We start from the raw sequence: 27981 nt of genomic DNA, 5'->3' as shown, positions 1-27981 counted from the left end.
GCAAACGCTGCCTGATTACACAGAGATTCTGCTCTGCTGGCTATCAAAGCCCCCTGAGGTATTCTAAAATAAGATACACAGTTGTACAGGTCAGTACTTCAGAAATAATTTAGCATTGTTATCAAAATGCTTTTGGTTTAACATCATGTGTAGCTATCACATTTAGGTAACAATATATAACAGTCAGCAGGGTTTTAAAAATTCTTTATATCCAAGGCTTCTTTGTCTTTAATGCTCTATCAGCATAAATTATTTGGGGGTGGAGAAGTGGGGAACTGGGAGTGGGATACTATGTACCATTCTGTAGTAGAGCACAAGACTCTAAATCCCACAGGGTACAATCCAGATTTAAGGGATTTTGCTGTTGATTCAGTGGGATTGTTGTTTAAATTTCAGTGAGAAGCAATAAGAAGTGATCCAGAACAAAAGATTAAAAATATTTTTTCTATGCCTCTGCTATTCATTATTCATTAGCTTTAGGGAAAAAGTGTTTCATCATCTATTCATTGTGTGAACCAGAATACTGCAATAGGAATTTGAAAATATGCAGTGTGACACAAAACAAAGCACATCCCTTAAGAAGAAGAAATAAACAACAAAACAATTTATACTAAGTCTAGCATCAAGAGTTTCCCTGTTCCTAGTGCTCATAGCAGGAATACCTCTCAAGGAATATTCCTCCAAAACAATGGGTGTAATTGCCTGCCACATCTTTCTGGTATTGTTTAGTAGAAATGGCTATGGTCCATACTATTCTAATTATATTTAACTGATATATTGAACTAACTTAAATGTGGATCAGACCCTGCTAATGCACTAGTTACTGCAATATTTTAAAAGCTTAATTTCTAATTGTAAGACACCTAGAAAATTGTTTTTATGAGGTATTTAACATATGCAATGAATGAATATTTATTTCCATTTCTATGCTGCCCCATAATGCAAAGGTAAATAAATTGTTGCCTAACTAGAAGCCTTTTCTTGTTTTTCACATGCTGAAAAAGTGGAAAAATGTACAAGCAATAAATCATAAAAATTTATTGCAAAAGATACCATTTTCTTATCCAGTTTCCCCCTATGGTTTTGATCAGTTTGCAAACAGGAAGTACCTAATGATGCGAAGGAGATAAAGCTTCTCAAACAATGAAATGGCAATTATACTAAGCTGTTGAAATATGCTTGGATATATGGGTTAAATCCTGAAAGATTCAAAAAGCTATGCAGTTGCAGAATTATCTGTGTTTGAAGCTGGTTTGATTTAGCTAATAAACTTACAAAGATTCTTTTAACAGCACTGACATGTTGTTCTGCCTGTGAGAAATGGCAATACACACTAACTGTGGTACTTTCTGCAAGCACTTTGGGCCAGTTTTGACTTGTTAGGCACTGGGGAACATTTTGTAAGAACTTGGTCCTAAATAAGAGGTGCATTTGAACCAAAATGGAACTGGACTGCTGGTGCTAAACATAAAAAAAGTGGCGGAACAGCTTTTAAATGAATCCTAGAGGAAAGCGGGAAGGAACTAGGAAGCATCCAGTTTGGATTGAATCACCCTGTGGATGAAGATGAAAATGTTTCTGACTGCCCAAATTTATAAGGAAGGGAAATAGACCATAAGCACATGGTGAATCGTGAGAGTCAGTGAAAGTAAAGAAGATTCCTAGGTGTGCACAATGTGCATGCAAGAGACCCCTAGGGATGGACACTATGTACAGATGTTGCCATGTAAATGCTAGAAATCTCTCAGCCAAAAATGCAGGTTACTTACCGCTGAATGTAGTTCTTCGAGTGGTCATCTGTGCCTGCACAGGAAAGTAATTCAAAACATTCTTGAGCTAAACAGAGCTTTAGGCTGGTGTTCGACCCACTGCCATTTCCCATGTTGAACATGAGGCCCACACTGAGCTCCAGTTCCTATGCAACCACAGCTGAGAAGGTTTGAGACAAACTGTGTTAGCAGGCAACGCATCAAAGCAGGAGGAGAGAGGTTCTGTGCATGCCGAGAGGACCACTCAAAGAACCACAAATAAACAACCTGTCGTCCTCCATGATCTCTGTGACTCGCACATATAGGCAAGTAGTAGGCAGTAAGGACTTACCGGAGGAAGGAGATGTCATGCCAAAATTGAAAAGAGCCACCCTTCCAAATGCCACATTTTTGCATGCATGATCATGAGGCAGTAGTGCTCAATGGATGTAGGAGGCTGAGCCCAGATGGCTACACTAAAACACTGTGGCAATGGGACTCACCTTGGAAAATCTGTCAATGATACAAAAATGTTCTTAATTACAAAGGAGGCAGGAGGGGTGATTTGTGAGGTATGCAGTGGGAGAAAAACATTTAGTCAAGCATTGCAGAGGTACTCCTTAGCCCTTCCTGAGGCTAGAACAGTGTGTGAAAAGTTCAGTGATTTTTCTTAATAATGCACTTCTGGAAACATAGAATATTAAGGTTCTTCCAGGGTCCTTTGAGTGGAGCTTTGTCTCTACTGAGAAAGTGAGTTGAGGAACTAAAACTGAAAGTACTAAGAAAGATGGAAATTGGATACAACTTTGGAAAGAAGGAGCAGGCTGGTTGCAAAACCATTTTGGTCATAATGCAGGGTGCAGAGATCACTTGCTCTGTGGGCAGAAGTAATAGTGACTAAGAAAAATAGGATGAAAGCTAGGTTATAAATATAATGTAATAATACTAATAGTGGTAGTAATAATCATATCACCTTCAGTGTGAGAAAGCAAGTCTTAGTCATAGCTAATGTTTAGAATGCGTTTCATATTAGCTGAGTCAGGAGTACAAACAGGCTTGAAGGAGTAACTGGAGGAGTTGTCAGTACACAGAGGCAGATGAGACCTTTAAGAAAACATTTTATGCAAGGATGGGCAAAATCTGAGAACCTGTTAATTTTTCTTGGCTAAGATTATGGCTAGATAGAATCTGAGAGAGGAGAGTGCTCAGCCTGTAGCATTTAAGGGTTGAGTGTACAAGGATTTAGTGGAAGGTTTATAGGAGGTTGTGATGAGGACCTCTAGGACTGAGGAACTGAGAACTAAGTTGTTTTCCAGGCCATAAGATTAGAAACAGTAGGTCTGAGCAGTCCTTTGCCCATCAAAAATAGGTGTGGAAGAGGTTGAAGGTGAAGCTAGTTGTACGTAGTTGGAGAGGAAAAGAAATGCAAACCACATTTGTGTGTCCCACCTTAGGTTAACAGGTTGCACCAAGCCCTGTGATCCTAGTATTTGGCTCATCCTTGTAATCAGAAGGAAGGGAGAAGATGCATATACTCAGTTTTCCTGCTGTGAAAGAGAATGGCTTCTCCAATTGTGGATTGTGACCCAGTTTGTTGCAGAAGATAAAACATTTTGTGTTTTGGGCTCTGGCAAAAAAAAAAACAAAAAACAAAAAAACATGCACGCACACAAAACCAAAAACCCTATTTTGGGTTTCTCCCATTTTGCAAATCACAGATACAGCCAGTTCCTATTTGTGAGAGGAAGTCCTTAATATGCTGAGAGCTTTTGTCAGAGTATTGGTTGTCCCTACCAGGTATATGGCAAATGGGAAGATCTAGCATTGGATTGAGATCGAGGGTACAAAAGTATGCGGAAGGAACTTCATGCCACCCTGTTTATGTAAAAGAGACCTGCAGTGTTGGCTCATGCTATTTGGCTAGTTTGTCCTGTGCTAATGGATTCAAGAGTCCAAAGGGTTTTCGTGATCACAGGTAGAGTTGATTTGTATGTAGTTTGTGTTTTCAGTGGGATTGGAGTTGTCTGATTAACCGAGATGGATAGCAGAGGGAATTGAGTGGAAAGAGGCACCCAGTAGAAGGTAATATTCATAGTTCTACAATGCCAAAGAATATGTGACCAAGGCAAGCAGGGAGAAGTGGCAAGGGTTGGGGTCCTGACCTTTGTCAAATGACCTTAGAAACCACAATGAAAGAAGTCTTAGTTTGAGGTAGGCTAAGAGGGAGAACGCTGTTGATGAAGTCATTCCTAGGAAGCACTGGATTATGATCTCTCTGAAGTACTGGCTGGTTGTAAGATTGTTTGCCAGGGATGCCATTTTGTATGCCCTTTCTCTCAGCAATAAGACTCAGGTTTCAGTGGAATCAACAGGGGCTGCAATTAATTGTCAGATTCAAGATGGAATGAGATAAGACTTTTCCTCACTGACCTGTAGGCTGTAGAAGAGAGGGAATGTTCACATGTTGGAGGAGAGTTGATAATGGACATGAGGCAATGAAGAAGTAATTGATATAGGGAAGAACCATGAGACCTTTTAGTCTTAGTGAACTGGAGTGACTGCCATGTATTTTGTAAAGACTCTTGATGCTGAAATGAGGCCAAGCAGGAGGATAATGAATTGGAAAAGTTTGATCCCTAATGGGCAAGGAGTAGGTTGTATGGTAGTGTGGAACCAGGCATCTTGAAGAACTACCTTTACGAACAAGTATCCTCAACAAAGGAGGGAAAGTATGGCTAGGAGTACAATCATTCTGAACTTTTGGTGGCTAATGGAGCTGTCGGTTTAATATGCAGTGGAAACTGTTCTTTTTTTGGGACCATTAAGTAAATAGCTTGAGAAGAAAGTGAGCAGCATTTGTTGTGGTGGATCTTTGGTTAGAAGGGTAGTGATTTCTCCTTGAAGGACCAGGATAGAGGGGGTAGATCAGAAGACCCCTGATATATAATCCTGTGTGATGATAGCGAGTACCCATTTGTGTGTGGTGATCTTACTTTACTTTTGGAAGAAAGGCCTAGCTTATTGTAGTCATGAGGGGCCCTGTGGTAAGGCTTGAAGCAAAAACTTTCAAGGCTAGGAAATGGTGTGTGTGTGCATGCATGCTCATATGCACAGGATAAATTTATTAAAATGTTACAGACAAGATTATGCTACAATTCTTCAGTTAAAAATTACATAGCAGTTCTCTAATGTCACATATATACACTATTAAAACTAGTTTGTATTCCAGGCTGTACTCATTTACAATGTCCTTTCTCTGGCATATTTTGACCTTGATGGTCTTCATCAGTGGGAAGTTAGAAATATCTAGTAATCATTAAACTACTTAGGCTCATGGCTACTTAAAATACCATGTATATCTAAATATTAGAGGATGAGGCAGCAGTAACATTTCCTTCTGTTCCCAAGATGATAAACTTCTATCTACTTTGGCTAAGCAAAACAGTTGCAGACTTTAAAAAAAGAGAATGTATAATAGTACTGCAGCCAGCTGTCTCATAGAACTAGATGCTGTGTGTATATATGTTTATCCTAGGCCTTGTATGTATGGCATTTCTGCTGAAGGGGTTCATAGATGAAACAGATTATGTAGACAAATTTCAGTCTGGCTTCAGCCCTAGTTCTGGGATTGAAATAGCCTTAAGTTGCTTCAGTAAACAACCTACACCAAAAATTAGACATGGGAAGTACATTCCTGGTGGTTCTGCGGGACTTCCTGGCATTTTTGATGCTATCATCCATGGTGCCTTATACTGCCTGGTTTGAGAGGCATTGTTCTGCAGTGGCTCTAGTTCTTTGTCTGGGGTTAGTTTCAGCAGGTGATAGTAGAGGTTTCTGTGGAACTGCTGGAAAAGATTATCCAGTGCTTTGGAGTACATTGTCATAAATGTATGAGGATATGCATATGAAATACATATGTATTATATGCATCTCAAGTGACTGGGTTTTCAGGACAGGGCGACCCATTGCAGCTAACTAGCCAAAGTTCATTTCTGTGTCATCTGACTCAAGGCTGCTTCCAGCAAGCTGCCTTGTTTTTGAGCAGCCAAGCACCCTAACAGTCTGTGGCTTGTTGGGGTTTTGTTGAAGCCATCATGGGTTGGCATGCCATCCGATGATACCAGGAGACTGATCCCATTGTGAGTTTCAGGAAGAACCACGAAATCAGTGAAAGAAAGAATGAGCAGAAGAGACTCCGATTTGCAAAATAGGTTAAAAGATAGGAACTCTTTTGGACAGTTGTCAAAGTGCTTGTGAAAAGGGGGTGGAAGTGTGGATAATGTGTATGGAACTGAGGATAGTCAGGGCTATACTGTTAAAACTAGAAGATCATACCTGAAAGGAGGAGATAGATTGTCACCTCGTTTCAGGGAAAAATCTCCTTTGCTGTTCCACTTTTCAACTGAGAGCTCTCAAGTGTGTACAAAGGAAACTTTAGCCTTTATGTAGTCTTTATCCAGGACCTGAACATGTCGGCTGAAGGACTGGGGGGAAGGAGAGGGAGAACTGCTCATTGTTTAAGTCCAGTAATCCATCAGGCTCAACACTGTCGTTCTGCAAACAACCCATATTGCATAGCTTATTTACAAGGTGGGTTGTGGTGTCATGGGAATTCACCCTATTTCTCTAAATAACAAAGAAAGTCATTAGAATTCTGAACTGGTGCCTGAAAGTAGTAATAGACTGGATAAGTCCCAACAAATTGAAGCTCAATTGGCACAAGACAGATGTTCTTCTGGTCAGAGCAAATTCTGGAACATGGATTCAGCCCATTTTGGATGGGACTGTACTATTCCTTGAAAATTCAAGTTTGCATTGTAGAAGTGCTCTTGGATTGTGTTTTAATTTTTGGAAGCTGTGGCACAATGGCCAGGATTGCCTTTGTCCAGCTTAGTCTTCACCCATTTGAAGAAGTCAGACCTGGTTACCTGATCACATGCCTCAGTTGCATCAAAACTAGCTTACTGTGAAATGTGGAAAACCCACTCTCTAGATGTCTTACTGAATGGTATGTAAATACTTACTCTAGCGGTCTTTTGCCTAAGATGTTTCAACTGTTTCATATAAAGGTTATAGTTTATTATTGGCCTATAATGTTTGTTGTATTTTGTTGTATTTAATGATGCTGCAATTTTAAAGGCACCATAAGTGGAAGGGTGGATTACAAATCTCAGTCTAATTAAAATAAATGCAGTGAAATAAAAGAAACTGCCTTTTGTAAAGAAATTCTAATTAGCAGCACAAATTCAATTCCAGTGTCTTTAAATGCACACATCTACTGTACTGCCTGATTTTTAATACTGGGAAGAAAAATGTATGTCCATTTTATTTTATTTGAATTACTTCAGTTGGTATTTTAACTAGAAGTATTTTTATTTAGTAAAATATGGCCATTTGCAGGCTCTGAAAAATATTTCATAAGCAAACATACAACATGTATGTTAAAATTTGTATTACAATTACTCCATTCTCCTTAGGGTGTGTCATTCATTTATTACCCTAACAACCTTATCACACTACACAAATAAAATGACATTACTATCATCAGGAGAAAACTAGATATTTGATAACACCCTCAATGGTAGAAGAAATAATCAGAGCCGAAGAGTTGGTATCATCCAGCAGTTTCTTTCTGCTGACAGACTCGCTTCTATTAGTGGAACCATAGCCCCCTAAACATCTTCTCCAGAGGGCTGAGTCAGCCTTCCAAACAGATCCTTGGGTGGTATGCAGAACTGACATTATATTGCTATTGGATTTAATTCTTTATTGATTAGCATTTCTATAGTACTTGAGTATATTCATAGTGCTTCATTCATTTTCTCATTAATGCTTTCAACAACTCTGATTATGCCAGGGGTTTGGCTGAGTCTGAGATGGTGGGTTCTCTAAAGCCATCTAATGAGTTTCTGTCAGTACTGTGATTAACACTGGAAACTTCCAAGCTCAGCTCATAGTCTTATCTGTTACCATTACTTACATCATTTCACATTATGGAAACTACCTAGCAGAAGTTATGCATTCTGCAGCTCCATTAAAATAAATGTGAAAACACATACTTAACATATCCATTGAAATTAATTGGATTGCTTTTATTACATGTTCACAGAGATCCTCTGTGTTCATTGATTTAAGTGCACAGTTGTAAGACCAAATATAAATTAAATGTCTAACTTTTTTCTTTTGTCAGCTTGCTTTGTATGTTAATAGGTGCACATGTGCTTCTTTGATATTCTGAAAAAGATGAATGAAACTGGTTGCTGCCAGAAATATCCTCTCTTGCTTTAATGATGGTTTTTACTCATGCCCCGTAGATGTGTGTTAAGCAGTCATGTTTAATTCATTTGTACTTAAGAATATGGGTCACATTTTTTTCCTTTCTCGTGATTAGACAGGCTGACAGTTTCTGCTTAGATAGGGCATAGTTTATTATAGAATGGACATGAAGCTTTTGGAGTGTCTGCTGTGGTTTTACAGCCCATCCTGTCATATCAGAATAATTTAGGAGGCTATTGTCTTCCCAGTATTCTATTTTTAAAAGGAAAATACCAGTAGGCACCATCTGACTGCTCCTGCCTCTATTTTGGCAGCAGAAGGATAATAAAACAGCCCCCAACATTGTCAGGACATTCTGTTCAGCTCGCATTGTTTTAAGAAACTGCTGTAATTACATATTTGAAAAGATGCCCCTTAGCTTTGTTTGATGATAGTTCTGAAAAAAGGCACTCCTATCACAGCTGATAGGAGCATTTCACAGAATTGTAAAAAGAACTAACTTTTATTGACTTCATCCTGTGATCAATGTACACCTAAAATTAGAGGTTAAAGGAGTCCTGTATTTAGACCTGTGTGAATGAATACAGTGGTTCAGAAACTGTGCCTCCACATGTCCCCTGCCAGAAAAGCATCATAGTAGCAGCTATATACATTTCTGCAGGCAGTCCTTTGGGACTTACTGACTCTCTGAATCAGGCCTCAGATTTCAGTAAAATGTTAGGGGTGTGTCTGCATGCATGCATGCATGCATGCATGCATATTTATTCATTTATGTTTCAATTTATGTACTGTCTTTTTCCTACAAAGGGCTCAATGCAGCTTACATCATTCTCCTCCTCCATCTTATCCCCACAACAACAACCCTGTGAGGTAGGTTGGGCTGAGAGTCTGTGACTGGCCCAAAGTCACCTAGTTGGCTCCAAGGCTGAGCGGGGACTAGAACCCAGTTTGCCCGAGTCCCAGTCCCTTGCTCTTAACCACTACACCACACTGGCTCTATATATATATGGTAGAATGGTGAACCTTTGACCCTCCTGATGTTCTTGAGACTCTAAGTCCCATCAGCCCCAACCAGCATTACAGGGACAATGGGAATTGTTCTTCAGAAACTGCAGGAGGGCCACTAGATGTATAGTCCTCATATCAAACATTGTTTGGAAGAAGAAAGTTGTGGGATCTTCCACCTTTTCCCAGTAGAAGTTCCTCAGGCTTTCCTCTATGGATAATACTTTAGATACATTTAGATAGATAATTCTGCTATAGGTCAAGAGACAGCAATAGCAAATCCATCAACACTCCTTCCAGTGGGTTTTACTGAGCCCCAGCAGTCCAATTCAGCATTTCTCTCTTGGAAGCATTTCTGCAGGACCATTCAAGGGCATGCTCTAATAAGCACTTCCTTACTTCTAATCATTTTTCTTTGTAATTAATTACATAATTACAATGAGGCATCATCTAATCAGTTAGTGTTAGTTGCAGTCTCATCAGATCTTATGTTCTTTCTCAGCTTAGAGTTGAGGAGAGGAGAGGTAGAATTGTTAATTATAACTAACCATTCTATCCAGAAGGACCATCTTTTTCTGATAGGACTCCTATGTGAGTTGGGGTTTCCATGACCCTTCTTTACTAAATTAGGTCTTATACCAGGAGTGGGGAATTTGTGGCCTTCCAGATATTGCTGAACTAAAATGCCTGTCATCTCTGACCATTGACCATGACAGCTGGGTAGATGGGTGTTAGGGTCCAACCGAATCAAGGTCAGGTGGTAATATGGTAGTGCTGGTGTTTCTTGGTATAGAGATGTAGGGTGCTTCCAGAAAGAGGGCTCGTGGCACTCTTAGTTCAAAGGTATTGTGTTTTATTTTGCCTTTTCTTCCTCAGTAGTTTTTTTAAGGAAAGCAAAGAAGACTTATAAGTGAAAGTTGTTGTTGTCAGGACTTCCTCTAAAATGTTGCAAATAAGGCAGGGTATTTGCACAATGAAAGCTTCCTCTGGAAACAATCATAATACTAAAAAAGCTGCACCTGTTACATTTTTGCCAGTCATGCAGCTTTTAAAGGCATGGAAGCAAATCCATCTAAAAGGGTGTTAAGCCAATCCTTGCTGTAATGCTTTCCAAAGTCTAGGATTAGTTTTTAACTAGCTTCTGTTGCTTCTTGATGGTGACAAAGCACAATGACTTGATTTTTCTAAAGCTCTGTGCAAGGAAGCTGTGAAAAATACTGGCCATGTGTGTGTTTGTGAATTAATGTCACTGTTGCACAGTCCAGATGGCAAAAGTGACTTTCTCCTTTCCAACTATCCATGCTGAAGCATTTTACATGAGGACAAGGAGGTGGAGCCTCGTTTGTTCATCACAGTTAGCTTGCTTGCTTGCTTCCCCTTTCCCTCCCCTGTGTGTGTGCATGCCTCCCTCTCTCCCTCTCTCTCTGAGTAGAATGAACAGTTTCCCTTTAGACTCCAGACCAGCCTCCAGTTTGCATTTGAAGTATACACTGAGAGGACAAGGAAGAAAAAACAGTAGATACCATGGGCCAACTCTGCTGTTATCCGTTTGGGAGAGATGAGGAGAAAATCAGTAAGTCTGACTGTTTTATGCAGTGCCTGTTCCTGAATAGTGGGTGCAGCTCTTTTAGAGTGTAGTTTCTAGCTAAGGAACACACACACACACACACACACACACACACACACACGTATATACATATGTATCTATGTATTGGGATGGCTCCCCCTCCCTCTTTAATTAAATACCTTTCTTCAAAGGCTCAGGGTAGGTCAGTAGGCAATGAATAGCTGAACATACAGATATGTATATGCTCAGTATATTAGATTTATGAGTAACTGAGACAAATTGCATTTTTAATTTGCAAGATTATTCTATCAAGGTTTAGTATTAAATCTGGCATCTTAACATTGTATGAGAGTGTGTATTAGTATTAGTAACTTATTAGATGTACACTACATGATAGGGCACTGTTTTCATGCTAAAGACTAATGCCTATTGAAGACAGTGCTTACTAATAAAATATAACAGGGAGATCTGAAAAGCCAGATGATTTGTTGCTATTGTACTTTAAAGATGAAAAAATGGTTCACCTCTACTTAGTTTCTTGTATAGTACAGAATCTCTACAAATGGATTCTCCCTTTTTGAATAAACTGCCAGGCATGCTTGCATTTTTGCTCAGACTGCAGAAAATGCATTGCATCAGTTTTTTCTTTTTATGTGCTAGCAAAATTTAACTAAATTCACTGTGACGCTTTAAAAATTGTTGCAGTATAATGTTTGCACTACCAGCCTGAATCACATAATTAAAGATTTATGATCCACTAGTTAGTTATTTGAAATGATTTTAGATCCCTTTAAGGATAAAATGCTTTCAGTTAACTAACTGAAATTACTTCTGTCTCCCTTTAAGAAAATCAAGCCAGATGTCTGTCACATTGTTTCCAAATTTAGTTTTAATGAGGTTCTTATATTTAGGGCTGGAAATATTTTTCATCTGCCTTTGCTCTTACGTATTTATTGGGAATCTATTTATTAATAGATACTGTTAAATATAATGATTAAGAATATAAATCTATATACCTATTCTTGGGAGTAAACCTCACTGAACTCAGTGATACTTACTTTTGAGTACATATGTTTTGGTTGCATAGTTAGCTGTCACAAAATATTAGCCAGCAAGATTTAAAGCTGGGAGTCTCATAATTTAGCCACTTCAATGACTGATCTAGTGTAGCTGCTCCTGTTTTTTTAATGTTTTGTCTTTATTCTTTTATCTTTATAAATGGGTAATATAGATGCAGAATAAATGTTTATCTTTTAAGTTTGTCTTACACATGTTTGTGTATTAACACAAACCAGAGTGTGAGCATTCTTTGCAGGACTCAGTTGAGAGTCAGTGGACAACCCAGCTAGGTTCCACAAAAGTTCCATCTGTGGATCCAGCATAAGAGCCAGACTGAAGTTAGGCTGGCGGAAGAAAGCAATCGATTTAAGGGTGACTTACTAGACTGAAAATAAAGACTGCCAGAACAGGCAGAATGTTGAAATGAGGAAAGAGAGGTAGGAAGGTAAGGTTGGATGACACAGTAACCTAAGTAAATAGCACATTGTACAAGAAAATCAGCCAGCACATGACCCAGAATAATTAGACTAACCAATCAGAACTCAGACTATACTCGTCTAGTGAGGATATACTGACTTGGACAACAGCTGGAGAAGCTGTTAAGGATCATAATACAGTGAGCATCCGCTTTGTTATTGTTGCTAATCAGCTCCCTAGAAAACAGCAACTGCTGAGAATCTTGTATGGTGTGGTTATAATCGTGACAACTTCACTAAGATTTCACCAAATATCCCTTTTTATATGCATCATTTCTGTATTATACACAATAAGTAAAACCAGGCGATGAAGGTAATGCTTTTTGGTTTCTGGGTAGGTGGGAGCATGTAATTTCCAGCTTTTACATTCATTACATTTCTGAAGGAGCCAAAAGCACATTCAGAATGCCCTTGAAGCACTTCTCTCGAGGCAGTCATTAAACTATCTATGTTATATATGAATAATACTGAATGTATTATTCAACTTGGTCAGACATCTAAGGTTAGTAGCTGTTTGGGACTATTAAGCCAAGGAAGTAAGTTTTGATAAGGTTTGTGAAAAATAATGTCATAACAAAGATGGGACAGTAGTGTAATTCTCACTGATATGATAGACTTGTGTTTTGACTTTACTACTCAGACTGCAAGCTAACATGATTGATGCTATCCAGCATACAAAATATAAATAATAATAGTCTTGCTATAGAATGGTAGCAAGGAAATGAGAAGCCTGTTAGCGTTTCTGAATGCAGAAAGTGCCCGACAAACTTTATTGTGTCATGAACAGATGGCAACCTAGTTGAGTAGCCATAAGTGTAAAACAACAGAAGAAATAGGGCTTCTTAACCAAATGAAACCACCACCACTACAAAGCATACTGAACATCCTAGTATTTTTATACATGAAAATCCAGGCTAAAAAGGAAACTTGTTCAGCTATCCTGGTTACTAGGCAACATCCCTTCCACTTTGTGTCCCCTGTTTATACTGAAGGCTTTTTGATGCATCCGGGGCTTTTAATTAGCTCTGCATCCTGAGTGACCACTGTTATTGCACAGAAGATTTTTTTTAAACCCCAAGAACAAATTATCCCTTAGTTCATGTCATTTTTGGGTACGATTCCTGCCACTGCTGTTCTACCATCCATTCTTTATGGTAGTTGGATCACTTTACAACATTCATTTCATTCAGAAGAAAATTGTGTCGTTCACTAAGCATCTGCAACCATCTCCCATAGATAATACCGAAGTTGAATAATCCCTTGCTTCTGCAAGTCTCTTAGTAGGTGGTATTGCATGTCACTATGCTTGATGTCCATCCTGTCCATCCGTGCCAAAACTATATACATTTAATTGTCTTCCTAAAGGAGTACTGATTCATTCATGTTTAGTCCCATGTCTGAAAATAATGGATAAAGCCAAATCACCTCTTGGTGTGACTGTTCTTCAGTTACATCCTTTTCCTCTATAGACAAGTGTGCAACAACATCATAGGCTTGGCTGTCCTTCTTGGCAACCTGTCTTACCTACTAGTAAGTTCTTCGTGGTCTCCGTGCATCACCCATATGGGCTCTGCACCTGTGTGGAGCCTGTTGTCAGGACAGTTTGACATGAGTTTATGGAAATGGTGAATTACTTCTGGGCAGCTTTTCTCCATCTATTAGTCTAAACTTTAGGTAACTTGGTGATGTAGGTGGGTTTCAGTGCATCATATATCATGTAGGAGAGTCTGCAAGGCATTGTTTTCTTTCTTGTACTGCTTGACCTTCTGAGGCCAGCTTACTGTCATGTTGAATGTCTTGGGCTAGGCTTGAATGGTGCTAATACTTCACCCTCTGTTTACCCAAAGTTTTCTGATATATCTTCCTAAAGGAGGAATGACCCTTCATATTTAATACAAAGATAGCCAGTGTGGTATAGTTAACAGTCTGGGACTCAAGTGATCTGGAGCCAGCTGGGTGAATTTGGGCCAGTCTTAGACTCTCAACCCAACCTACCTCACAGGGTCATTGTGGGGATAAGGTTGAGAGCAGGAGAAGGAAAATGATGTATGCCACTTTGACTTTGTAAGAAAAAAGTCAGGATATAAATCTAATAACTGTATACAAAACTCTAATAAATTAACACTTAGCTTGAACTTATTTTTTGTGTGATCTCTGGCCATTCTTATTCCAACCAATACTAGGCTAGATTTTTTCTCACATCTATCACATATTGAAGGGGATGTATTAAGTAATATTCAGTTGCATAAGTTTCCATCTACTGTCTCAAGTGGGACAACTCAAACACAAGCTTAGCACTTCAGTGAGCTAGGGCAACTTCAAGACACCAGAGCAGTCACAGATCAATCAGAAAGATGAGGCTAAGAATCACAGTTGGTATCAGGTTCTACAGAAGGTTCACAGAAGAGGCGGGATAAGAAAATGTGAGTCAGAATGCCAACTTCTTGCTGCTTACATTTATTTGTAGGCATTCCTTGGAAGCAGAAGCCAAGAGATCAGGCAGCCAAAGGAGCTTTAGCTGCTCCTTAATCCAGGTCAGCATAGCAAAACTGTGAAGTAAACCTTGGTATTAACAGGCAAATAAGATGACAACAATTGACAAGGGAACAGCATTGAAGGAAAAATACTGTTACCAAATTTTATGAAAGAAGACTCAGTAGGGAGGATTTTTGACATGTGGCAATAGAAATGAATGAGCACAGTAATGAAGTATTTGAGAAAGTGGTCAGTCAACACATTAAGTAAAATAACTTTGGACACCTAAATACATTTCGGTGTCCTACTTTATAATATTCAGCAGTTTTACAGATATGTGTGATCCTGTGGTAGCTCACCAGAACAGAGGTGAAAAAGTTTCTTAATTATTGGCAGTAAAGTTCTGTAATTTTTCTGCAGTCATGGTTTTTGTTTTCTTAATGTTCAGCTGCAGTCATGCATTTTGTACTTTCTTTCACTTTCATTAGGGATCAATTTATTGCTGATTTTTTCCTGTAATATGGTATCATCTGCATATCATAAATTATTGATTGATCTTCCACTTATTTTCACTTCTTCCTCTGATTATAATCCAGCTTCCCTTATGATATGTTCTACATACAGATTGAACAGATAAGGATATGAAATATACCCTTGTCTGACACCTTTGCTTATAGGAAACCAGTCACATTATTATGCTGACTTGCATGTGCAGTAAAGAGAATAATGTTGCTGTGATATGTCATCCTACATTTGGGTACAGATACTAAGAAAACCCTGAATTTGTACTGGAAGTTGGAACCAATTTGGAATGAAGGAAAGAAATATACAGGCAAATGACAACTGAGTCCCGCAACATTACATGGTTTTTTAAAATATAGTATGAACAGTCATGAACTTAAAAATAAAATTAGAACCATTCCTCTCCCCCCCCCCCCACACACACACACAGCTAGTTTGCATGATCACCACAGCCTACTATGGCTTATCTCAGGTGCCTGGTGGTAATCATTTTGAATATTGAAGCCATGGTGGTTGGGCACTGAGGTTCATAGACTGGGTTCAGACATTACAACAAACCATGATGGAAACTGTGGTGGCATGGCTTATCATCAATCATAGGTGGACAGCAATTATAATAGGTACTGAGGCAAGTACTATGGGTACTGAATGCCCACTTACCCTTCTATAACTCCAAAAACGAGGCACAGCATATTGAAGTTGTCTTTCCTATCCTCTGCTTCTCTCTTAATACTGGAAAAGAGAAGAAATAGTAGCAGTGACTTCCTTAAGTTGCATTGATTTCATCAGGCTTACTCTAACTAAGTATTACTTGCCAGTAGAGTTACATTGGAAGGGAATCTTCCCATTATAAAGCAAAAGCTCTTCATCTCTGTGAAGGTATCTGTAATGGAATCTTCATTAACTGGTTGCAAAGCAGAGGAGGAGAATGGGATCTGTATTAGGTGCATTTGAATGTGTTCATAACTGACCTAGAATGAGAAGCAAACAGTGAGTTAGCAGAGGTTGTATATGATGCCCATCTATACAGGATGTAAGATCCCAGGTAGAGCATATAGAACTCCAGAAGAATTTCTTCAGAATGGGTGACCAGGCAACATAATTACAAATGGCATTCAGTGTGAGTACATACAAAAGGATGCATAAAAGTTTGTCTTCAGTATTCACATAAAAACCAGTAGTACCTAAACTGGCTGTTACCGAGATTTTCATGTCTCCATGGAAAACCCATGGAAACGTCAGTTGAGTACACTACAAAAATGAAAAAAAAATCAGTGCTGGGAATTAGTGAATGAGAACAGATATAACAAATATAATACCATTTGCATAAAACTGCAGCAAACCCAGAAGTGAGCTTCCTCTACAGCAATGTCTATCCCACCTAGAAGTGATTTCTCATGGCCAAAGAATGGGGAAAAAGACAGGAAAAGTCAAGCAAGATTAGGAGGTAGAACATCTTCCATACAAAGGAAAGCTCAGGACATTGGAACTTTTTAGTTAGAAAGAACAATGATTAAGTGCAGACATGGTAAGTATAAAACTATGTAAGGCGTAGAAAGAGTGAATCAGGCAGACTTATTCTCTTCATCAAGATAACCTTAGAACTTGGAAAGCTGATTGGAAGTAAGTTCATCATTGACGAAATGAAGGACTTGGTGTCCAAGTATAGTAGAATTTGTTGTCAGGGATTCTGAGCAAAATTTGATGTAATGTCAGTCAACTTTCATTCACAAAACAGGATTCCCCGCCCTCTCCTCCTCCTCTTCTATCCCTCCCATCACAACCCCACCCCCATGGCAGATCTTGAGTGCACATAGGCAGGCAGGAGGGGAAATCAGCCTATTATATGGATGGAAGCAGTTCCATCACTGGCAAGAGTTAATTGGATACCACCTATTGTGATGGCCCCTACTATAGCTGGCTTAAAAAAAAATAGTTACACAAATCAGGAATGATAGCCTTATCAGCAGCTGTGAATTGTGATAGTTAAAATAGATCCTCTTATGTTCAATGTCATATTCTGGGGTGGGGGAAAGAGGAGGGAAGGCTACTTTCATCATGCAGTGACTGAACTTCCCAGGGGTATCTGTCTGAACACTCTAGAACAGATCTGGGCATTGCACGGCCCGCGGGCCACATCCAGCCCGATGGCTGACCCTCACTGGCCCGCATGAGGTCACAGGCAAATTAAAAGTCAATGCAAATATATATCGTCGTAATATAGATGCAAGCAATACAACTGCACTGCTTTTATTTTGAAGGATCTGCTAAATTGAATTTATTGCTTTTCATGTAATGTTAATGTTGTCATGAATATTCATTAAATAGTGTTGTTCTGTGCTCCACATTTTCATTGTATCATTGTAATGTTTCATTTACTGTTTTTATAGAGATATATACTGAGCAGAGCTGTAAGTGTATTGGTCCGGCCCTTAACAACTGTCAAAGTTTCTCATGTGGCCTCATAGGAAAATTAATTGCCCACCCCTGCTCTAGAAGACAGAGTGCACATTCAGTGTGATCCAGCCAGAGGACTCTCTTATATTCATCTGAAATGTTTGTTTGATATTGATTGTATTATATTGATCAATATTGTATTTAATATTTATTTTATTATATTGATAAATATAAGTATTGACATCAATTTCAATAATAAATATCAGTAGCTTGTGAAGAGCCCAAGATGACTTGCATAATCCTTGTCCTCCATTTTATCCTCCCATCCACCCTATGAAGTAGGGTTGGTTGAGAGTCAGTGGCTGCCCCAAAGTCACCCAGTGAGTTTCAGGGCCAAGCTGGGAGTAGTGCTTGGATTGTCTGAGTCCCTGGTCCACACTGGCTCCTCTGGTGGCTTAGCTTTGTAGCAGAGGAATTTTTAAAGAGCTTAGGAAACCACTTGCTGTTGTACACAAGTGCTTCTGTTAATGTTAGAAAGTGTTTTTTACACCCAAAGGCATTGAACTGTCCACGAAGGGTAACAGATACAAATGTGAATAAAACACAAACTGGATGTAATTGAAGAAAAATGGGGGAAAGGGGGTATGTTCCAACTTTTGTCGTATAGAACATTCCTTTTATCTCACTGTACTTCTTTTTAATCTTTTAAAATATTTTGTCTGCAAGGCCATTTGATAAAACACATAACTGCACACTTGTGCTGTACTGAAGGTTTCCCAGCTATTCTCTCTCTCAAGGATTTCATTATTTTTCTTATCATTGAATCCAAAAGACTATTCCAATGCAATGCAGATAGAAAAGCAGACTCTTCATATACTGTATGCTCTGTGTTTCCTTAGTTGGTTTGCTCTTGTGGTTCACTGAGGTTAAACAAGAATGTGTTCTTAAATTCCCTTTGTGTGACCTCTTATTTCCAAGGTTCATTAAGACATTATTACCTGTATACATTTTCCCTCTTAATTTTCACAGCCTTTTCTTTGCTTGATGATCAGGAGTATAACAAGCACCAGGAGAGAGCTAGAACTGAACTGGAGACAGGAGACAGAAGCTAAAGTTATAGCCAGAACTACATTTCTATGCATACTCACTTTGGAATAAGCCCCACTGTCCTCATTAAGACTTACTTCTAACCATAGATCTGCACTGCATTTCACTAGGTACAAAGGAGGACACAGCTCTTGCACCTTTAACAGTGTATGAAGTGGCAGCATCCATGCGTGCATATTTCTTCCTGAAAGATGATGGTATTGAACTTTACTTTGACACTGTAGTAGAGGAACGCCCTCTCTTTCTTTGCTTCTAGTTATCCTTGTTGGAATGAGGACTCAGAAGGTAACAGTGCAACTTGTTGACAACTAGCAGAATACTAGATATGCATCAAGTGGCTCTTCATAACTGATGCTACTTCCTTTCTGATGGAACATCTCAGTGCTAATCCACCGTGCTGCATCACCGTTGCTTCACTGGCTGCGGTATCATTCATAGGATCCTCTCCTTCATAGGCACAGAAGTGTAACACTAATTATGTCTTGGGCTGGCAAACGCTTTACTAATGTTCACAGATTTGAGGTGTTTCATTTTAATTATGATGAAAAAAGAAAAGCATTCATTCATGAGAACTATCCTCTTTTGAAACTGTTCCCCTTTTGTACCTCAGCTAAGTTCAAAATGGCTAAATTACAGTGCTGAAGTAGGCTAGCTGCTACAGGCTGGACAAGCCACAAATAAAAGTGAATCAAGTATTTACTCTGACATTGGCTTGAACTGGCTATTGAGATCCAGGATAGAAGCTGAGCAGTCTATCAGGAAGGAGCAACTTTTGGCAGATGTAGGTGGAGAACCTGGTTGAACTGGATGGGGGAAATCCTGGTCTGCTCTTGTGCCTGCAACCCTGAAGCAAGCAAATATGCCAGATGCAGATGGAGAGCCTGTTGGAGCTGGATGTGGTGATGGCCAACAAGACCTGTAGCCATATATTAACACAAAAAAATAGGTCAGAGCATGCAAGAGCTATAGCAAGCCAATCTCTGTGAACCCTAAGTAGTTTGATCTGTACTAGTGCAAGAGGCTGCAAATGCCTCTGGGATAAAAGCAGAATTCATCAGCCAGTGAGGTTTTTTCAATTAAATGTTAATAACAAGAGAGAGAGACCTCAATATACACATCAGAGTAAATACCTTTTATAAATAAGTTAAGAGTCCAATCTTATGCACCATTATTTTGGAGTAAGTCTTATTCCAGTGGGGCCCACCTTTGGGTATACTCTGGATAGGCTTGTGCTGTAAAAAGGATGTACTAAAATTCAAACTCTGAGTCTCTGCAGACTGCCAATGAGAAAGCCTTAGCCTTGAGTGGCTGTGCCAGCACTTACGAGCATGGTTGCAATTTTATTACCATGTTACAATTTATATCCTAGGTACATAAAGTTAATTACTACTATATTGGCATTTATGGATCTCTTTTTTAAAGTTGGAGTAATTATGTATATATTCCCACTGTACATATTTAATAGATATAATTGTTTTTGCTCTGTGGGTACCACAAGCCTAGCTTCCAGTCTAAAGAAGTTCTGAAAGATACTCGCAGCCTCCATTCCTCTGAAGGGAAGTTTCAAGAATACTGGACTGCTTATTCTGCATAGTAGGAATATGCAAACTGCCCTTAGCCCAGATGACATTAGATGAGAACAGTGCAGCTCTAGGTCTTATTCCAAAAATTGTAATATGTATATGCCTTTTCTAAATTAAAGTTTTTAATGGCATTTGCAGCATTGTTGGTCAGGCAGCAAATATACTTCTTTTCTGAAAGTTGTTAGCATGTCCCTACCATGCTATCACAGTGCCTTGATGCAACAAAAATGTAATTCTTCCTCCAGCTGCAACTTTCAATGGATCATTCATTCATGAAGCTTCTGCTACAATAATATGTTAATCTTTGTAGTACTATAGGATCCTTTGTTCTTTTTACAACTAAAGATTAAAGCAGCTGCCCTTCTGGACATCCTCCAGCTATTACAAATGTAGAAATTATGTGAAATGTGGCTGCATAAATGTCATGTCAGCCACTGGCATTATTGCTCCAAATGGTACAGTTCACCTGCCTTTGCTATTTTATGGTATTTAAAATATATATTTTGTAAAAGCAAAATTTGCTTTTTAGATCTGGAATGGGAACCTCCATCCTTTGGGCCTAACCAAGCTGTGGAGGTTTTCCACACTCCCACTTGGAGAACTCCCTACTATTATCACAGTCACTGATGCCATGTGGCCTACCAGAGTGGTCCAGAGGGCAGTTCCAGCCTCTGGTCTAGCAAAAGGTCCAACAACCCTGTTTTAGAGGCTGAACAATTACCTGCTGAACCAGGCATGCATGGGAGCCTGTATAATTATTAGTTCTTTTTTATTTCTCTCTCTAGTTTGTTTAAATGTTGAATATTTCACAATTCTAGTGCTGTGGTAATTCACCAATGCAACCAAACAAAGCAATGTTTCTGTTCCACAGTTAGGCTACTTGCCTTCTTTTCTAGTTTGTACGGGTAGGATACCTCACTTTTCAAATAATCTGTATCATGCATTTCAAAAAGTTGTAACAAAATCTATAAACAGAGGTAAAAAATCAATATACAGAGGTAAAAAATATTTGAGGCCTTTGAATTGTGGTGCTGGAGAAGACTCCTGCAAGTCCCTTGGACTGCAAGGAGATCAAACCAGTCAATCTTAGAGGAGATCAACCCTGACTGCTCTTTAGAAGGCCAGATACTGAAGATGAAACTCAAATACTTTGGCCACCTAATGAGAAGGAAGGAGTCCCTGGAGAAGAGCCTAATGCTGGGAACAATAGATGGCAAAAGAAGAAGGGGACGGCAGAGGATGAGGTGGCTGGATGGAGTCACTGAAGCAGTAGGCGTGAGCTTGAGTGGACTCCGGGGGATGGTGGAGGACAGGAAGGCCTGGAGGAATGTTGTCCATGGGGTCGCGATGGGTCGGACACGACTTCGCGACTAGCAACAAGCAACAACAAAAAATAATTGGTTAGATTGGATAAAGGTTTTGTATAGCAGATACAATAAATACATATAAAATTAAATACCTATGTGTATTTCACTTTTATATTGTATTGCAGTCTTCCTGAACTTGGCGCCCTTCAAATGTTTGAGACCACAGCTCTCATGTTTCCTAACCATTGGAACAGAGTTGATGGGAGTTAAAGGCCAAAACATCTGGAGGGCACCAAGCTAGGGAAGACTGTTATATTAGGAATTGCACAAGTGTCACAGCCAGTGAAAAACACTTTTTTAAAAAGTATATGAACATATGTTAACTATGTGTTTCCAGGTGTATGCATGAGGTTACATCCAACATCATGGAACAGACCTTCTACCATGTGCACCACCCCCCAAAAAGGGACAAAAAAAAAAAAAAGGCCTGGGAGATCCTCCAACCCTCCAGAGGAGATTTTGGGCTACCCAAAGTATTTTCTGTGCTCTCATGATTCCTTATCCACCGTATTTGGTGGCTGTTTTAGATGACATCCTGTTCCTCCAGGGCCACTCCCATGCTTTCTGAGCATTTCTGTGGCATTTAATGAATAGGATAATGAGCTATTAAAGGGCTTAAGACAGTATAAAACACTACAAAATGGCTTTGTGTTTTCAGAGTTCTGCTATATCTCAGCACCTCCTTGTGAGTGTGTAATGGAACGTATAGAAAGAAAAAGATCCCCCATCCCAGGAGGAGGTGTGTGTAAAGGAGTTAATCTTAAATCTGCAAAGAATCTTGCAGCAGAAGCCTTGATAAGTGGCAGGTTAAGGCAGGTTAAAAATGTAATGTAGAGAAGCCCTTGGAAGGGCAGAGATCCACAGTGGGAGGAGGAATCAGCTCCACTCGGATGCATTTCTATTTGCAGACAGACACAATTGGATTTCAGCCACAGTTTGTAAATAGCATGCCATTGAAGGGGAAAAGAAGGATGTGCATTTCCATCCCACATCATCATCCAACTGATCTGATTCCCCCTTTCATCTTCTCTCTTTAATTTTATAAAAAGATTAGGATTATGATTAAATAGGCCAACTATAAGACTTTCAAGGTTACTTTTGTAAGACATGGATGCATATAACAGTTTTTAAAATTCATTGAATTGCTGTTTAGGCTTGGCAGCACTAGCATTGCTTTCTTGAGAAAGGAATAGATGCAGCAAAATTCTGGAAGCTGGTGCAAGAATGCTTTGGGGCAAAATAATAATAGCTTTTGCCCTTCCAGTCTTGCACACATCTTGATACTTTGCATTGACATGTACCGTTGGAAACAAGATGTTGCAGATTATAAGGGGAACTGTTTCCATGATGACTGATTTAATGTGGGAGTAAGGAAAGCATAAGGAAGCAGTAATGGAAACATTTGGCCGAAACTCCCATCCACCTGATTTCTTCTGCTAGATTTGATCGAACACAAGACAACATAATAATGATTGTGATTAATGAGATGCTTATTCCCTGGACTGTGATGCATAATGCTTCCACAAAGTGGGGGTGGTGGACATCAGCATATCCACTACACTTCTTTTTACCTACCCAAGCTCTTCCCTGATTCAGCCTTATTCTGCCTCTCCTGTCAGCTATGAAAGCTAAACAAATTCTGCATATTCAGAGATAGCATATCTCTATTTTCAAGGTGATGGACAAATGCTGTTTCCTGCATAGCTTTCTGGTAAGCTTCCCATTTGGCCTGATCTTTGTTAAAACAGGACAGCTGGATTGCATAGCCACAAAATGATTACCAGGGAGAGATGAAACCCAACCCTCAAATGGTCAGACCATATGCTGCCAGTTCGTTGGTGCTGAAACACAACACCAATTCAACTGAAGCTAAAGTGAAGCTTCTCCAAGAACAGAAATAAATCATATAAATAGAAGTGAGATTTGAGACAAAATAGAAAATTCTCCAAATCAATTCCTCTTCAATTTCTCCCAAATATGCAAGTATAATCCAACTTAATTTCCTATCCAGATGCACCCTGATCAATTAATCTAATTCCAAAGACTCATTTTTCAACTGCTCCCTTCCAAAGAATATTTACCTCCTGCCTGGTTTTCTTTCAAAGAACCCAGTCCTTTCTTCCTTTAGCCCCAACTTAGGGAAGAAGAGGTACAGTGAATCCTAACGCTGGCCCCAAGGTCACAATCTTATGTGTTTATAAGCATTGAAATGTCCTACATAGCCCAGCTTTCCTCCAGCTGGCTATATTGACAATAAGGAACAATAAGATTTTTTCTAACTAAATATGGACAGAATTGCAGACTAATTCTGGGTTAAAATTCCATGTTGTTTTCCTCTCAACAATCCAGAATTTAATACATCATGCCAAACCCAAATCCTGGTCCTTGGGTTGTTTGATAAGCAAGAAAAAAACAAAAACAAAAGCAGTGAACAGGTACAAAACACCCACTCCATCATGGCCCCAACTGTAGGAAATCCTCTCAAATAGATTTGTTTGATTCTGAGGAGAAGGGCCAAGGATGTGGTAGTTTCAAGGTTACCTACTGAAGATTCTCAAGCACAGTGTGAGAACCAGCCCACCTTGGAAAACAGGGGAGACATTTCAAAGGGGGAGAGATGTATGAGGAGTTCCTTCACCTGGTCAGGAGATAATAGGTGAAGTTAGCAGACCACTTAAGAAGTGTTGCCCCCTAAACATCAGGAGCTAATCTGAAGGTATAGTTTTATTGAAGCTTTATTGAAAGGGAGGAAAGGAGGGAAAGTTTCCACCTAGGTTCAACTCTTTTCATGGGCAGGTGCTTCTCCCTCATCTCAAGGGAAATGCTACCCTGATTTATGCAGATCTTTAACCTGTTATGTTTAATAAAAGAACTGTGCTTCTAAGGTTTCTTTTCAGTTCCCTGAAAGGGAGGGAAAGACCTGCTCACAACTCCAACCAACATTGGTTATCATTATGTACAGAGTCATAACGTAATTAATTAAACATCTCTTAGTTTGTAAACATTCTTTGAAATACTTTGTTAGCACATCTGGTGCAGTGCTTAAGAGCACAGGACTGAGACTCAGGTGATCTGGTAGTCCCCGCTTGGCCATGGATTCAACTAGGTGACCTTGGGGTAGTTGCAAACACTCAGCCCAACCTACCTCACAGGGTTTTTGTTGTGGAGTTAAGATTGAGAGCAGGAGAAGAATGATGGAAGCCACTCTGAGTTTGTTAAAGCAAAGAAGCAGGATATAAATCCCATAACGTGTGTGGCATATTAATTCCAGTTGATTTGGGATTGGAGTAAGTATATTATACAGGAAATATGAATATGCTGCCAGCTTTCTGATTTCTCTTCCTGGAATCTAACAGAATGCATCTTAATAACAAGTGTTTTCCTCCTAGAAATTTTAAAATACAAATTGCAGAAATTATAAAATGCACAAAGCAAAATCAACATGCCCTTTAATTTCTTTGTTGGAACATATGAACACAGCAGATTGCAGAGGTATTACTGCCACAACAGCTTGCAAACAATAAGTTTTGGATTGGCTGCTGAGATTCCAGTAACCCTTCATACTCATCCAAAACCTGGAACCTTATTGAAAGACATAGTTACACCTGCTTTGTCAAATGTGCTAGTCAATATAGGAAATTTTCTGAGTTGTAATCCCATGTGCATTTACCAGCACATAAGTCCCATTGAAGTCAGTGAAATTTACTTTTGAGTAGGCAAGTATAGGATTGCACTGTTAGTTGATAACAGGTAGTGTTAAAGTTATAGAATATATATATTGTGGCCAACAAATTTTACCTTAGGTCCATTACCTATGGAAGGGTGACATTTCTTGGGTCCCTATTTATACAGATTTTTTCTAACAATTCTGAATCAACTGTATTGGAAGCCCAGTGCTTATAAAATGAACATTTGTATTCTTAATTGGGGTTTTAATATGGTCATTTTTAACTATCCTTTTTGCAATGTTTATAAAGAGGCATTTGTGGTTTTTATTATGTTCTCTTTTCTCCAGAGCATATGCAGTCATGCCTACATATGCCCCTCTGAAAAAACATGGGGAGCCCTGCCAAAAAAAATCCCTTTAAAAAGTAAAATTTTGGCAGCTATTTTTCAACATTCCGTATCCTTTTAAAAGAGAACGCCTTGCACTCTTCCATGTTCTTGAGAACCTAGAGTATGAGAACAAGTGTGAAAAGTGAGAGTACTCTTAGGACAATCAAGTAAAAAAATGAATATCTTGCCACAAAGGAAGTGTAAATCTCACCCACCTCCTTTTCTTGAGCAGATATTAGCTCACTTTGTGACAGCTGTTGTCAAACCAAAGCAGGGGGAGGCTATTTGGATCCGTTCTGGATCAGTATCCAGAGCTGGTATGTGCTGCACTTTGCCAGAGTTTGCTTTCCTAGATACTGCCCAGATAAGGCTGCCCATTTCAGACTTCTGTAAGTGTGGAGGTATGCCTTTGTGAAAGAATGAAAAAAGTTTGAAAAAATGTGTGCAAGAATTTTGGGGTCCCAAGAATATTTAAAAATAGGTTGGCAACCATAGCCAGTCCTTCCAAGGTGCCACTTAGGTACCTTGAAGTGACTGCCAGTAGCTATCAAAATGGGCACAGTGAAACTGACAAGTTAGAAATCATGATCTCTAGGAGGAAAAAAAGGTAAGGGAGGAGAAACCAGCATGCTGGGAACAGCTTGCCATCATAGTGGGGAGGGAAGCAAGCCAGTGACAGCTGCTCCAACATGTTACCAGTGCACCTGGGGCAGCTGTCACTTGCAGGTGACTAGGCAAACTTGGCAGGAAAGTACAGGCATCTGCTGGTCTTGTCAAGTGGCTTGCTCACCCCTTTCCTTCACCCACAGTGGGGACACGTGACATTCCATCATGGGTGGAACAACCCCTAGAACTAACAATGGCTTGTCAGGGTTGCTTATAAGCTAAAAATAAGTTACTCTGGGGGGAAAGGGTCCAGGTTCACTGTCTCCAGTGGGTCTCAGGTGCACTAATGCTAGGCATGGCACAGCATTCTTCTGTAACAGTTGTGGATATTTTGCTCCTTGTATACCTGCTTTGTTTTGACGTAGCACTTCAAATGGTAATTGTATCTACATACTTCTTTTACCTGCATGGGATGCCCCTTGGATTCTAGAAAGGTGGCTCATTTTCTTTTAAACAATATGTGTTATGGTCAAAAGACCATTATTCTTTGTAGAATGTGCAAATTTAAAACAAGCAAGCTATACTATCTTCATTGAGTTGCAAAATAGCTGTTCAAGAGAGAAAACAAAAGTATGTTTTTGAGTTTCAATGAAAAAGTAGATATGTGCACAATCACATTAGAAAGGGATGCTATAATATACTGAATGGGGTGGTAGTATTTGGCTGAATGGGTTGTGAAAAATGCATGCAAATGACAGTTTGCATCATTAGGAGACCTGATTTTAATGTACAAACTTCACTGCAGCAAAATCCGTAAGTGATGGGATACAATACTAGAATGTACAAGCTGTTTCCAGTTGTGCAAGTGCAGATAACATGAAAATTGGCTAGTACAGATGTCCTCTTAATGAACAAAACGGAGGAGAGAATGACAGAAAATTATGCCAACTTTTTAAAAATGTATGCTCCACTAAACAGCATAGTAGAGCTCAATGTTCCAGGGTGAGTCATAGCAGTGTTGCAACAGGAATGCACTTGATCAAAATGTTGAGAGAATAGAAGCTAAAACTGAAGTGCTAGACATTCATTGTATCGCACACTCTGATTAGTGTATGTCATTATGTCTACTGGTGGAATGGAGCCAAAGCGCAAAGCGGTGCGACTTCCTGTTTAGCAGGAAAGCTGTTGTCATCTGCCACTGCCCTGAGACTTCACTGTTTCCCGCTACCATCTTTACAGGAGCTGGGGGTGCAGGGCAGGGTGTGAACTTTCCCAGCAACATATTTTATACTATCCCTCTTGCACTGTGGAGTATTTTGGAGTTAGTTGGTCTTATGGAAAATCAACATCTGTTTGCTCCCAAAAGGCCTTCTCTTGATGGAGATTTAAAGAAAACTATTAGAAAGGATTTCTTGACTTTGAGATAAGCCTTTTTTCCTTGTGGTGGAAAAGAAGCCATTGAAAAATCTTGAGCTTGTGGTCTTATGCCATTTGGGGACATGCTGACCCCATTCTAAAATCACACTGGGCAATTCCTGAGTTGTTAAATCCGTGACTTGCAGGTGGAACAGAGCATGCTGTTTCCGATTTCACTAACGGTTGGAGATCATATAGTATTAACCATCACGGCGAGTGACCTTATCAAATTTACCTAGCTCCCTTTGAAGCTGTCCATCTTAGCCACCATCACTACAACTTCTCACAGCAGATTTCACAGTTTTAACTATGTATTGTGGG

The 27981-nt window shown here is 39.4% G+C and overlaps 1 protein-coding gene across 8 annotated transcripts in view; it reads left to right on the top strand.

The window, feature by feature from the left end:
- AKAP7 (A-kinase anchoring protein 7) overlaps positions 1-27981 on the top strand; it is a 144163-nt gene that overhangs the window by 59343 nt on the left and 56839 nt on the right. The window contains exon 8 of one of the 8 annotated variants that reach the window (XM_044424564.1): positions 17519-20326. The exons of the other annotated variants lie outside the window; for them this stretch is intronic. Coding sequence (XP_044280499.1) covers positions 17519-17649 — 131 coding nt within the window. The 3' untranslated portion in view covers positions 17650-20326. Of the gene's footprint in view, positions 1-17518; positions 20327-27981 lie in introns of those variants that run through there. 8 annotated transcript variants of the gene reach the window in all.

The sequence above is a fragment of the Varanus komodoensis genome, unplaced genomic scaffold, assembly GCF_004798865.1.
Source record: "Varanus komodoensis strain SLA01 unplaced genomic scaffold, ASM479886v1 scaffold1, whole genome shotgun sequence".
Taxonomy (NCBI): domain Eukaryota; kingdom Metazoa; phylum Chordata; class Lepidosauria; order Squamata; family Varanidae; genus Varanus; species Varanus komodoensis.
The sequence above is the reverse complement of the archived record's forward strand: the minus strand, read 5'-3'. Positions and strand labels throughout refer to the sequence as shown.